At 45.6% G+C, this 14,898-nt stretch overlaps 1 protein-coding gene across 1 annotated transcript; it reads left to right on the forward strand.

Moving 5' to 3' along the window:
* The first annotated feature begins 8,898 nt into the window (after positions 1-8,898).
* LOC120698837 (lipoxygenase 2.1, chloroplastic-like) lies at positions 8,899-12,645 on the forward strand. The gene is made up of 8 exons (XM_039982591.1): positions 8,899-9,311; positions 9,394-9,668; positions 9,754-10,348; positions 10,490-10,575; positions 10,724-10,834; positions 10,956-11,257; positions 11,410-11,676; positions 11,787-12,645. Exons 1-8 carry the CDS (start codon positions 8,951-8,953, stop codon positions 12,550-12,552), a joined length of 2,763 nt encoding a protein of 920 aa, XP_039838525.1. The 5' UTR covers positions 8,899-8,950; the 3' UTR covers positions 12,553-12,645.
* Positions 12,646-14,898: the final 2,253 nt, after the last annotated feature.

Below are 14,898 nucleotides of genomic sequence, written 5' to 3' on the forward strand. Positions count from 1 at the left end.
CGCTAGATGTGCACTTAAAGACATAAAGGTCTACTCCATTTGGCCCATACAAAATATTGTAGTCACCAAAAAATACTTGAAACTGCATCTTCCTCGACATATCTGTATATCACAGAATACTTATTGAGTTATACTCTTTACTTCACTACCTTATTCAATAATCCGTAAAAACTAAGTATGGATTTCAACTACAACATTTAAGTATTCATAACTACGTGATGACACTCAAATTCTATACTGCATATGCAAAATTCTATTCTAAATCGTAATTAATTTATAAACACGTCTTTAATAGTAATGCAATTGTAATAATAAATGCGTAGTCTTAATTTCCTAAACTAATAATAAACACGTATCCTTAGACTTCTAGTTAAATTGGTTCTTCTATAGCACTAATTAAATTTAATTACTCTACAATATCAATGGAAAAAATACATAAGTTAAATATAATTACCTGCAGATCACAAGTGCGCAATCCGGCAGGGCTTCGCCGCTTCCCTTCTCCTCACCCCTCTCTTTTTTCTGGATTTTTGGTGGAATTTTTGGGCTCAAATGAGAAGGGAATAGGGTGGGGGCTTATATAGATAGGGGATCCTGTCGCCCGAGGGGGGGCGACAGGCCCCCCCTGTCGGTTGGGGGGCGACCGCCCCCCCCACGAGCCCCCGCGCCGCGCTGACCAACCGAGGACCGGATCATAATTTTTTTTTACAAAATAGGCCTTTCGCCGACAGGGCCCATTTTTGAAAATTTTTAGAACGGTCATATATTTTGATATTTTATTTTTTTTTAAATATAAAAATGAAAAAGAAAAGCCAGAGTGTGGTCCGTGAAGGAAGGCCGAGCCACGTTTGCTTTTGCTTGATTGATGTCGTCCACTCGTTGGCCGCCGCGTTGGGGCCACGAGTGGCAGAGGGAACACATGGCCATGTTTGATTAGAGATGAAAAAAAATTTGTGAAAAAAAAAACTTGCATGCATAGTGTATTAAACAAAATATATTTGCAAAAAAATTTCACAGATAGGCGCAACTTTGCGAGCCGAATCTAATGAACCTAATTAATTCATAATTACATACAGTAATGCTACAGTAAGCATGTTCTAATCGTACGGTCAAAAGCCTCATTAGCTATAGTAACTGCTACAGTACTATATTTGTGGAAGTGGTATCGTAATTAGACTTTATTTAATTTCTCTAATTACTGGTCAAAGCTGCGAAAAAATTTTGCGAAATTTTTTTCGCATCCAACCAAACACGGCAATGACTACTAGTTAGCAGTAGCTTTCATGTCCACTTATTCCCCCAGACACGTGTCCACCCTCGTTGCATTTGGCACTACCAGGGGCATCCGGGGCCCCAAAATTTATTATGTATTACTCGTATATTATAAGTAGACTTATTTTAGATTGTTTTTAGTCCAATATGCTGCAATTTGTGGTCTAAATCTCGCCGAGACTCCAAACATGTTGCTTCTTTTTGTTTTTCGTCGAGCGAGCTCCGTCGGATTCCGTGATCAAGGTCTGACATGTCACAGTAACCCAGTTTCACACAGGAACCCCGGTTTTGCCACGACACCCCTGGGCACAACTACAAATGCAAACTGCCGCCCTAGTAGCATTAGTAGTATCCACTGTCAGTTCCTACCTTCAACTTGGAGCTCCCTGTCCAAACCTGTCCCATGATGGTTTCAGGAGGGATACGGTTTATCCCGGCGGGGGAAGGCCCCGGGTGGATGCCGCGAGGGTTGAGATCCTATGCAGTCCACTTCATGGTGACTTTGTCACCGATATGTGGGCCTCGGCGCCATCAAGCCCACATGTCAGTGGCAAAGTCACCGTTTCCGTGACTGCAGAGGATCCACGCCCTGCCGCGAGGGAGGGAGGGAGGAAGGAAGAGAGGGGTAGGGTTTTGGTGGGTCCGCTATTTTTTGGGCGGTGGCACTTAATGCCTTGTTTCAACTCTGCTACCGACGCTTAACCGCAGAGCGCGTGACCTCAACGGTGGCGGGGCCTTCCGTATTCATAGGCGGTTGTGAATCAGGGAAGGGAAGACGGCAGTGCTACGGACTCCTACTTGGTCTTGAGTTCAGCCGAGGCAAGAGGTGGGAGATGGGTGAATCGGATGACTGAGCACTGACAGAATGGCCCACTCATCAGCTGGATGAGAATTGAGAGGGGAAATATCCTTGCTTTAGCGACGCAGAGATATATAGAGCACCGATTCGTTAGAACTAGTTCATCAACTCGTGCTCCTGCACGGGCTAGCAATTTTAAATGTTAGAAGTTTGTAGATAAATTTAGCGTCTATACAGTTAATCAAAATTATTTATCTTTATTTGTTCTCTCTCTAACTTGCCCACACTTTAACACAATAGTAATATGTGTGTCTGTCTGTGTGTGTGTAATTTTTATGCGGTTACAATAGACTTTAATTGCTAATCATTATATATGCCTTTCCTCCTTGTTTGTATTTTCTCCTTTATAACACACATCTATATTGTCCTCCATGTGTTTAGTTAAAATATTAGCATCAGCTACGTATTTAACATGAACATTGAAATGACCATCCTTTGTTATATCTATATGTGATATACATATTGGAATATATTTTAGTTACCAATTACATATTTTTTTCATTTATATGCATAGATTTCCTTTTTTATAGGACACCTCCTATGTATTAAATATATTTAGTTGAAACCTTAACATCAAAACTCTGTACGGTGACACATCATGCATGTATATCTTTTTGTTTTTCTACATTAGCTGAAGTATACCTTTATATTTTTTTTACATTAGCTCAAGTGAAGTGGGTAATTTAGAAATATATATGAAGTTACTTGGAGTATTTTTTTTCCAAAATAACAAAGGTATGTAATTGTAAACAAATTTAGAGGGCTAATTTTAGGTTATTTCAAGAGGTGGATAATTAAACAATAAATTTAGGGAGGTTTGTAAATTACTCTCAATAATAGCATAGGTGGGTATTTAAATTAATATCTAGGGAGTTATTTAAATTTATTTTTTATAATAATAGAGGTGGGTAATTTACATGTAGATTTAGGGGGTTATTTTAGACTACTTTTTATAGTGACAATGGTGGAAAATTTCTTAGAAAATAGAAGTAGATCCTATGGCTATTATTGTAGACGATGTCAAATTGATGGCCGAATGTTTTTAATTATTGTGAGGATTTCTAAGATTTTATCTATTTTTTAGCATGTCTCGTGAGGATTAACGTGGGAGCTAAAAAAAATCTTCAATTAGTAGTAGTAAGATATTGCACAACACATCCGATCCTTACCGTCAGAGAGACATCGGCGCATGTGTAACTCGTATATAAAATCTGTAGTAGCAACCTCATGCAGGACACAGGAATGCATCACGTGGTCTGGCAGCATGTTGCACTCGCCGACTCGCGGTGTTTAACATAAAGGGCCTGTTTGGTTGGTCGGCCTAAAGTTTAGGGTCACATTAAATATTTAATCACTATTTAGGAGTATTAAACATAGATTAATGATAAAACTAACTGCAGAATCATGTGCTAAATCACGAGGCGAATATATTAATCCACGATTAGCGGATGGCTACTGTAGCATCACTGTCGGCAATTATGGATTAATAAGGCTCATTAGATTCGTCTCGCAAAATAACGTCCATCTATGAAAAAAATTTATAAATAAATTTTATTTAATACTCTAAATAGTATCAAATATTCGATGTAACGGAACATAAACTTTAGGCTGAGAAACCAAACAGGCCCAAAGCTAGGCATCGATGTGGTCTGGCAGTTTGCGAGTGGGGGCCCATGGACGACCTAGAACAGTGTGCTGAGGAGGGTTCGCAGCGCCACGAGAAGAGGACTAGATCGTCCGGGGTCCTTCCGGCCGTACGTGTATGCTGCTCCCCTCGCAGAAAAATTCGTTGAGGATGGCCGACCGTCAACCAACGGCATGGCCGCCCGCGTGCCACCGGCTAAAACGAACGCGGACCTCGTGTTTCGTCTCACCAGTCAGCACAAGATGACAGGAAGACGAAGCAGCCGATATTCCAAGCTAAGCTTATGACCAATGATCCTTTGTATTCTCATTCAGATTAAGAGAATCCAAGAGGTTTTCTGGTTCCGTAAGTTGAGAGGACAAGAGTTGGGAAAATTTTTGTGAATTCGATCCTGATACAATCGAACTGTTTAACTGAAGCTTCATCATCTCTTCTTCTTCAGTTTGCAAAAGAGAAGAGTTGTGCGAATCTGACGTGGAGAAATGCTAAAGTTCTACATATCCATCCAGGACAACACAGTAGTAGTTGTCATTTTTCTGAAACTAGCCACCAGGCCTAAGACACCTCTCCACCAGAGGCGGAGCTTCCCATAAGGCACGGTGGGGCAGCTACCCCACCTACCTTCAGAGCAAAGACCCTCCACCCATAATCCTCCTCATGGCGTTTAGGCGGTCAGAGTAGTGACCTGAAGATTGGAGCGGCTGACGGCAAAGCAGCATGTTGGCTGAAGGAGGAAGAAGATGTTTGTAATGGGCCGGTGCCAGGGTCCAAGCAGACAACCTTAAATTTTTGGCCCAGCCCGCAATTGAAGCCCCATGATCGCCTGCTTCGAAATACCATGCCGCGTGCTATCTCTGCGCGAGGTGACTTGCTTCGGCAAGCACGAGAGGCAAGCGCCGCGCTCGTATGCCCGGCGCGGCTGTGGCGGCGGGCTGCTGCCTTGACGCCGGCCTAGGCCTGGAGGCTGATGCGGCTAGCTGCCTCGGCCGCTGGCCAGCTACCAATTTACCCAGCACGGCTGTATTGCATAACGATTTCGTGGAGGGAAGCCATGACGATGATGATGTATGGGCGGCTGCTTGGCGCAGCCTCGGACGTGTGGTAGCGCGCTTGCGCCGGCAGCGGCTAATACCAAGAAAAACCTGCTAGTTTTTGAGCGATGTGGGAGAGCTCGATTTGGTGGTCTCGAGAGCAAATACCCGTCCATACTTTTGATTCAATCTGAAGCGTAATTCTGCCCCACCTAAAATTTGAGGCGAGCTCCACCACTGCTCTCCACCAGGGAGAGCCTTAATTATTTGGGATTCTGTGCATGTGGAGGTTTTCCATTTGCATAGAGAAAACTCCAAGTGAGATTGACCCAAGGCACGTCAAGCTTTAATTTATTTAGGGCTTGTGCAAGAATTTAGCAGTGCTGCATTATGTGCTTTTGATCAATGATGCCTATCCCTCCCCAGATCTTTTGGCCTGCAGGCATCGGCCTGAGCAACAAGGCATCTTAGTTTCTAGTCCAAATTTCTCCCCTCATGTATGTCCAAAGTTAGAATAACCCCTAAACTATTTTTTTGGTTCAATTTACTTACACAACTATATCAATTGGTCCAATCTATCCCTTAACAAGATTTGACATTTTTGTTTCTCCATATATAAGTGGAGTTTTCTGCTAAAATTTTAAAAGGTGATAGTGGATATCATAACTCATGTTTACAAAATATATTATGAATTTTTCAACATCACTTTTTTCTACAATTGTATATCCCAATGATTAATTTATTATTAGATGTCCTGGACTATACCTAAGTCAAAAAAATTCATAACATATTTTTTAACATGTGTTATGATGTCTTCTATCACTTTGCAAAATTTTAACTTAAAACTTCACTTGTGAGTGGAGAAACAAAACAAGAAAAATCTTATTAAGGGGTAAAATACAGAAATTGACATAGTTGTGAGAGTAATTTGGACCAAAAAATAGTTTAGAGGTTTATCTAGACTTTAGCCTTACTTGAGAGGAATAATTTGACTTTTCCTATTAATTAACATCACATCTATTCCATAAGCAGTTTAACTACATTTGTCAAGTTAGGAAACTGATAGGGCAAGAAACTTAACGCGTACACACGCATGAAGAGGTATTGTGTATTTTAACTTTAAATGAGATGATTCGTAAGAGGTATTGCGTATTTTCACTTTAAATGATATTAAATGAAAAAGTTGTTAACTACAATTTTTAGATCACAATTTATCTTGATCGGAAGTCATTTCAAAAATTAAAGAAGTTCATATTTATAAAAACATCTGAGAAATTGTGACATATATTTGAACCCCTATCAAATTTTGATGAAAAAGTATTAAATCATTTTTAAAATATATAGAATTTAGAAGAAATTTTGGGAGTATTAGCTATAGGAATTTAATTTGACATCCATGTTCAAACTTTATTGGTGACAACTTCTTAAATGCTAGATGTACACATAGTTGATAACTTTTTTATTTGAGATCGCATAGTAGTTGACAACCCCGTTGATGTTATAGTTTTGAACAATTACATGTACATTTTGAATAGTATATGTCAATCATTTCTATTAGAGTTGCATCTTCAAAGACTAACATCTATGGTATTGACCTACGTGGAGGGGTGTGGATCCAGAGCCTCAAGATAGGGGTGGCTATCTTCCCCTTCTTGCTTTCCCTTCTCTTTCTCTTCCTCCTCTTCTTTCTCCTCTTCATCTGTGGATAAAAACTATACGGGGGATTTTAAGGGGCTCCATGGACTGCATAGGGGTAGGGGGGCTGAAGCCTCCCCCAACCCCCACGCCGGATTCATCCCTGCCCTGGTGAACTAAAGCATATAATGTTACTTTGACGTAAGTAAGGCCCCCCCATCTTGTGTAGATTTGTGAGGGTTGAGAGGAAGAGGGTCCATCTGTTCGTGGTGTGTTTCACAATGCATCTATCCAATGATTAGCTCAATTAGTTAGGTTCCTTATGGTCAGTGGCGGACGCATAATTTTTAAATTGGGTGTTAAAAAAAACTATCTAGTGAAAAGAACTAAGAACTATGAAAGAGCAAAGTGTATTAAAAAAAATTGAACATTCGATGAGGAGATACTAATTATCTTTATTTTTGTCTTTTGTAGCGAGCAAGAAAATGGCACACATTTGTCGTCGCTCAGCAATAGTGCATTATACATGAACCTCTAAAGGGCACTCATTGATCGTCACGTGGAAATAGTGGATTGTACAAGAAACTCTAAAATCAGTAAGAGGGTGATCATGACAATAAGGTCTATGGCATTTGAGAGTGAGCTATGACGAGATGTTGAGTTAGGATTTGGCCACTATGACTTAGTTGATCCATGTTTTGTTCTAACTCACTCAATTTTATCTTGCCAAAATTGGAGCAACATGTGACTCTGGTCCAACTCAGAAATGAGAGGGGGAGGGGAGGAGATATGAGACAAGGATGTTGGCTATTTTTTTTAGTTTGGGCTTAAATACGTCTTATCTAACTCAACTATCAATATTTATAACTAATATACATACTAAACCACAGGTAGCAAAAATTATTGTGTGTCACCGCCGGCCCTAACCCCCATCCAGAATTTTTAAAAATTCAAAAAAATATCATATGGCCAAAAAAATTGGGCCGGCCACCACCCCAACAGCCCCACCTCCCTCTCCAAGTTCTACAATATTTTGCACTCATTTATGAAGTATGACTCCCCAAGGATTCGAACATATTTGTGAAGTATGACTCCCCAAGGATTCGAACATGTGACCTTTTGCTTCGCACTATCCAATCTTAACCATTGCACCACACATTCGCTTGTGATAAGAACACGGATGCAGCTCTTTTATATAAACTATGTTGAATATTAAATTCAACATTTGGACATCAAAATGATTTCGATTATGATCGAGATTTTTTTTTAAAGTTTAGATTATGCATACGTTAATTATTTCAATTTGTCACTTTTTTCCAAATGGGATTCAGCCTTCAAACGTGCATAACTTTCATATACGAACTCAGAATTAGATGATTTTTTCTATTCTATAGACATCTACAAAAAATTCTACATCCATTCCTCCTTCCCTTCTGGGGGTTCGGCAAAATCAGTTTTACAAAATTTGGCCTAGAAAATTGTATATCCGAGATCTGAAGTTTCTGCATGTTTTTTAAAGATTTTGCAGAATTTTCTAAGGCCACATCGTACATCGGCTTGAGCTGAAATTTGGCATTGTTTCCTTTTGTGTCCTCCTAGTATTGGAAAAAAATACCAGAAAAATTATAGAAAAAAGAAAAAATTTCAACATAGTATGTGTTGCAAAAAAATGACGACGAAAATTTTGGATTCAGCATTTTCTATAGGTTGCACCTTACATCCAGTTGGATTCAAAAAATTTTTGGTGTTCACTTGTATGCTCCAATTTGAACAAAAAAATATCAAAATAATATTTAAAAAATAAAAAATCAACATGTACTATAGACTAAGGCTGACGTTGAAGGCCCTCCTTCACCGCCAGGCACCAGCCCTAGACATGAGTCAGCAGTGAAGAACCCCCTTCATCGCTGGCTCTAGCCCTGGACCGGCGGTGAAGGGTGGCCGGGGCATCACCGCCAGCTCGTGTCTAGGGCCGGTGGTCCAATAAAGCCGACGGTGATGGGGCGCATGATATGACCCTTTGCGTAGTATATTGGCGGCGTGCGCATACATGTGTACGTTTATAGAGGTGTGTGAATTATGCTGGTAAGTATACGCACGTAGGTGAACATCAATAATGTGCGATCCACCACGGGACTCACGTGGGTGAACCCGAGCGGACGTTCGGATCGACAGCAACACCCTAGGACCGTTTCGTCGGCAGCGCGGCAGCGGCTGCGGCGTGGCTCGTGAACGTGTGCCACGCCTCGGTCGCCGTACGTGCCGCCTCGCGCCTCGCGCCTCTCTCTCTCTCTCTCTCTCTTCTCTCTCTCTCTCTCTCTCTCTCTCTCTCTCTCTCTCTCTCTCTCTTTCTCTCTCTCTCTTTCTCTCTCTCTCTCTCTCTCTCTCTCTCTCTCGGTAGCTTTGTTGGCAATTGGCACTGTCGATGACGATCTCTATAAATTGGACACCCAGGGCATGCTCCTTCAGACATCCGGTCTTCCTTTTGGCTAAGCAACACACATAGCCATGATGCTTACGGCCACATACCCTCTAGGGGCAGTGCTCTCCCCGAGCCATGGCCCTTCTTCCTTCCCGAGCAGCACAGCCTCGCCAGGCCAGTGGGCGCCTCGCCGGGCCGTCTCATCATCCAAGGTAAGCTGCACCCGCGTCAGCGTGTCCGAGGTCGTCAATGGCTCAGCCGTAGGCACGGTCGACCAAGAACAGTCCGGCTTCCTTCTCACGCGCCACGAGAAGGCCGAGCACATCACGCTGAATGCCACAGTGACGGTTCGCTTAGACGAGGGATGGTCCACTCCCAAGAACGTGGCGGACATGGCTCATCGACGGTGGCTGTTCCTTGAGTTCATCAGCTCGGAGTTGGATCCGGGTGAGGGAACGTAACCCTCTTTATTGGTGCCCCCTGTGCTCACCGAGTGAGTATTGTTAATTTTATTTTCTTCTCTCTGCAGAGGGCAAGGAGATGAGCACAGCCTCCCGCCACGCCAGCTACTCGCGCACGGACGGCGCCGGTTCCTTCATATTCGAGGTCAGCGTTCCGTCCTCGTTTGGCGCCATCGGCGCCGTGGTGGTCGAGAACCGCTACAGCAGCGAGGTGTACATCTCGGACATCAAGGTCCTCCCCCACGGCGGCGGCGAGTCGAGCGCCGCCGTCACCTTCAGCTGTAGCTCCTGGGTCACCTACCACGCCGGCTACAATCAGCTGATCTTCTTCCCTCTCAACAAGGTCAGCCCTACGCCGAGCACACAAGAAACACATGCATGCTTCCCATCGATCGGCTGCAGAGCCTGACACTTACTTGGTGGTGCAGTCCTTCCTCCCGTCGCAGACGCCTAGGGGCGTGCAGAGGCTGCGCGACATGGACCTCAAGGCCAAACGCGGGGACGGCCACGGCGAGCGCATGCCGTGGCAGCGCATCTACGACTACGCCGTGTACAACGACCTCGGTGACCCCGACAAAGGCCCCGACCTCCGGCGGCCGGTGCTCGGCGGCAAGGAGCACCCCTACCCGCGGCGCTGCCGCACGGGCCGCCCCCGCTGCCGGGCGGACCCGTCGTCGGAGGCGCGGGCCGAGGGCGACATCTACGTGCCCCGGGACGAGGCGTTCACGGAGCGCAAGGCGGGGGCGTTCCTGACCAAGACGGTGACGTCGACGCTGTCCGCGTTCACCACGGCCCAGGAGGTGGCCGGCGACAGACGGCGGAGCTTCCCGTCCTTGGCGGCCATCGACGCGCTGTACGAGGACGGCTACAAGAACCAGCCGGGGCAGCAACCGGACGACCTCAACGCCTACTTCGCGGACCTGCTCAAGAAGCAGGCGGAGCTCCTGCTCAGGGGCGAGGAGGAGGCGGTCAAGGAGGACATACGCAGAGTGTTCAAGTTCCAAACGCCGGAGATTCACCAGAGTAAGCTAGCAGAGAGACATGATCGATCCAACTGCATGCAGCAGCATGCTGTACATATATCAGTAGTATAGCTATTGCACTAGTCTATAGGCAAGGGACTTAATTATTACCTACCGGCTATATATTTGCATGAAACTGCAGAGGACAAGCTTGCCTGGTTCAGAGACGAGGAGTTCGCGCGAGAAACCTTGGCAGGGATGAATCCGCTGAGCATCCAACTACTCACGGCACGTTCTGGATCGACGATCTTGTCTAGTATTTAATTTCTTTTTTTTAATGATTGGCCTAATTGTTTTATTTCTTTTTTTTTGGATGTAAACTAGCATTACTCATCCCTTGAATAATTGTTCAACACCACCGACATGAAACATGCAGGAGCTCCCTATTGCCAGCAGGCTCGACGAGAAAACCTACGGCCCACGGGACTCCCTCATCACCAAAGAGCTGATCGAAAAGCAGATAAACGGTGTCATGACAGCTGAGGAGGTGATCAAGGAAACTAATTCGCGGGAATTAATTATCCTAAATACTAGATCTAAAAAAATTAAAGTACACATATACGGGATCGATCTCTAACTGGGCGATGCATGCACAACGTACCGTGCAGGCCGTTCTGAACAAGAAGCTGTTCATCCTGGACTACCACGACATGCTGCTGCCTTACGTGCACGAGGTGCGCGAGCTCGATGACACGACGCTCTACGCCTCGCGCACGGTCTTCTTCCTGCAAGAGGAGGGCACGCTGAGGCCGATCGCCATCGAGCTGACCAGGCCCAGGTCCCCCAACATGCCGCAGTGGCGGCAGGTCTTCACGCCGGGGTCCAGCGTCACGGACTCGTGGCTGTGGCAGCTCGCCAAGACCCAGGTCCTAGCCCAGGACACCGGCTACCACCAGCTCGTTAGCCACTGGTAATTAATTTGATCAGCTAGCTACTAGCTAGCTGCATCTATCGTGACATCATCACTTGGCACTGTCATCGATCATCCACATGACATGCGTGCGTTGATCCAACAACATAATTAACGGTTGCTAGCTGTGTTTAATTTGGTCGTCTGATCAGGCTGAGGACGCACTGCTCCGTGGAGCCGTACGTGATCGCGGCGAACCGGCAGCTGAGCCAGATGCACCCCGTGTACCGGCTGCTGCACCCGCACTTCCGCTTCACCATGGAGATCAACGCCCAGGCGCGCAAGGCGCTCATCAACGCGGGTGGGATCATCGAGAGCAGCTTCTCGCCGGGGAAGTACAGCATGCTGCTCAGCTCTGGGGTTTACGACACCTTCTGGCGGTTCGACAAGGAGGCTCTGCCGGCCGATCTGATCCGAAGGTAATAAATAATTAATCCCATGCATGCTGATGCTGATCTGGATCGGATATATACCTTTAATTTTGTTGTTGATGCTGATGCTCATGCTTTTTGTTGGAAATTTAATTCAGGGGCATGGCGTTCCAAGGGGAGGATGGCAAGCTGGAGCTGACCATAAAAGACTACCCGTACGCCAACGACGGCCTGCTGATCTGGGATTCCATCGAGCGCTGGGTGTCAGACTACGTGGAGAATTACTACCCGTCGGCGGCGGACATCGCCGGCGACGAGGAGCTCCAGGGGTTCTGGACGGAGGTGCGCACGAGGGGCCACGCAGACAAGCAGGACGAGCCATGGTGGCCCAGGCTGGACGGCCACGAGAGCCTGGTCCAGGTCCTGAGCACCATCATCTGGGTCGCGTCTGGCCACCACGCCGCGGTGAACTTCCCCCAGTACCCCTACGCCGGCTACCTCCCGAACCGCCCGACCATCGCGCGGAGGAACATGCCGACGGAGCAGGGCTGCGAGGACACGCGCTCCTTCCTGCGGGACCCGGAGAAGGTGCTGCTGGACACGTTGCCGTCGCAGTACCAGAGCACCCTCGTCCTGCCCGTGCTCAACCTCCTGTCGTCGCACTCGGCCGGCGAGGAGTACCTGGGCGTGTACTCAGAGCCGGCGTGGATGGCGGATGCGGAGGTGAGGGCGGCCTTCCTCAGGTTCAACGGGAGGATGATGGAGATCGCGGCGACGATCGACGCTCGGAACAAGGACCCGAGGCTGAAGAACCGGCAGGGCCCCGGCGTGGTGCCGTATGTGCAGCTCAAGCCCAACTACGGTGACGTCAAGGACATGACGTCGGTGATGGAGATGGGCATCCCGACCAGCATCTCCATTTGAGCTGATCCGATGAGCAATAATGTGTCTAGTTGCCCGTTTATACTACTAGTAGGTGTTCGAAGACCAATGCTGAAAAAAAATGATCAACTTAAATTTTAGTTGAATAAAAGTGATTTCAAATTTATTTAATTCAGCGACGTAGGGGCACGTACGCTCAGGCTTTGCGCAGCGCATCCAGCGACGTAGGGGCCTGCGATGGCCCGCTATGCATGCGTCGCCGCGTCCGCGAAGCTACCTGGGCCAGAGTCGCAGCGTCCACGAAGCTAACTGGGTCGGAGTCGCTGGCTTGGCGGCATTGAGCCTCGGCTGGCAGCGCTGTCCTGGTCGCGCGCTATGCTCGGGCTCAGCCTCCGCGCCTTGCTTAGCGTCTCCGCTGGCCCCTCGCCATCATTCACGGATAATATTCACGGCGAGTATATTCCTTCTCTGGTCTAACTCTCCTTTTTTTATCCCTGTATATAGAAACAGAGCAAATTTAAGGCATCACAAACTATAGTGTTATGAGTACAGTACACTATAAGCTCCAACTGTATTTATCCAAACCTTTTTTCATGCTAAGGGTATCGGCTTGTACTTCAAATTGCGATATAACTTTTTCTTTTACCATGCTTCTAACACATCCCTGTATACAATATTTTTTGTCCTTTTACCAGATGGGTCAACTTCAGTGTTAGGTTTAAACAAAACCCAGGTCGTTTGCCGAGACACACCTCTTGAAAGGGCAACGTATAACTATCCATGTGCAAATACGGGCTCTGGTAGATAGATACCCACAATTGAAATCGTCTGACCCTGTGCTTTGTTAATAGTCATAGCAAAACTCAGCCTGAATGGAAACTGCTTCCGTTTGAACTTGAAGGGCAGGTTAATATCCTCACTTGGTGACAGAGGTATTCTTGGAATGAAAACCCTCTTTCCACGATGCTGTCCATTGACGATTTCAGCATCTATTGCATTATCTTCAAAAGCTCTTACTACTAACCGTGTACCATTACAAAGACCATTGTGAGGATCAAGATTTCGAAGAAGTATAATAGGACAATTCTTCTTGAACTTTAACTCGTGTGGAGGCAAACCATTAGGCGTTATGGAGTTCAGAAAATCAAGTGGGTAACTATTATTTGAATCATCGTCAACAGAATCGAAACTATAAAATATCTTCTCCTCACCAGGAAACACTGAAATCATACGTGCATTCAGATCATCTACATGCTCATTCCTCGTAGACAGGATTGCTCGTTCACTCATGTAATCACGACAAGTACAGAACTTGGCAATATTAGGAAATACGACTCAATTAGTCTGTCAAGAGACTCCTCTGATTGGTACTCGATGATGATGTCATCTGGGAGCTGGACATAGTCATTCTCACAAGATACTTCCGTGCCATTCCCAATCCGTAACAAGAATTCAGAATACCATATATCATTTTGGGCTCTCATATTTTGAATGAGGTATATCTTCTGTATTTTTTCCCATAGATATGAGTGTTGTAGAGTGGCGTCAGTGATTTGAGCTCTGGTCCCCCTCGGGACAACGGGAAGAACCTGCCTAAAATCTCCTCCAAAAACCATGACCTTTCCACCAAAGGGTGCAGATGATCCCATTATATCTTGAAGTGTTCTATCTAGTGTCTCAACTGCTTCTCTCCTTGTCATGCCAACTTCATCCCATATTATCAAAGAGGCAGCACGCATTAAAGCAGCAGTACCACTTTGTTTAGTAAAATTACACACTGCATTATCAGAAATCTTGATTGGGATCTTAAACCTCGAGTGAGCTGTGCGACCACCATGCATTATAGAAGCTGCAATACCAGATGTGGCAGTTGCAACCGCGATAAGATCCATAGAACGCACCTTTGCGAGCAATGCTTTATATAAATACATTTTACCAGTGCCTCCAGGACCATCCACGAAAAAAACCTTGCCCTTCCCACTAAGAACATGGGATAGTATCATATCAAACCCGGACCTCTGTTCTTTATTCAGCGTTGGAATAATTTCCAAGTCTTTGGGATCAAATCCAATTTTCATTTCCTTATGAAGTTCTCGGAAGTAGTCTCTAGATATTTCATCTATAGAAAAACAAAAGTTTAGTAACATTAACTATGACCCATTACATACAATGGGTAATGAACATCTACCAAGAAACAAATCAGCTAAATTCCATGTTACCTGCTGATACATTCAACTCAGGAAGTCCATAACTTCGGATATCTTTACCCATGGACGAGACGATATCAGAGACATCTCTGAGCACCATCTGTACCACATTTGGTGAAGACCCATTGTCACGACGATAATCTTCTGCATAGCCTCAAAATGCTTATCCCATAGAGCTCGG

Source organism: Panicum virgatum, chromosome 3K (assembly GCF_016808335.1).
Source record: "Panicum virgatum strain AP13 chromosome 3K, P.virgatum_v5, whole genome shotgun sequence".
Lineage (NCBI taxonomy): Eukaryota > Viridiplantae > Streptophyta > Magnoliopsida > Poales > Poaceae > Panicum > Panicum virgatum.

What these genes read in the sequence shown, in the direction of transcription:
- LOC120698837 (XM_039982591.1), top strand. Translation starts at nt 8,951, where the DNA reads ATGATGCTTACGGCCACATACCCTCTAGGGGCAGTGCTCTCCCCGAGC. An exon ending in CAGCTCGGAGTTGGATCCGG is followed by an intron (nt 9,312 to 9,393) that starts GTGAGGGAACGT and finishes TTCTCTCTGCAG; the next exon opens with AGGGCAAGGAGATGAGCACA. An exon ending in GTGTCATGACAGCTGAGGAG is followed by an intron (nt 10,835 to 10,955) that starts GTGATCAAGGAA and finishes CGTACCGTGCAG; the next exon opens with GCCGTTCTGAACAAGAAGCT.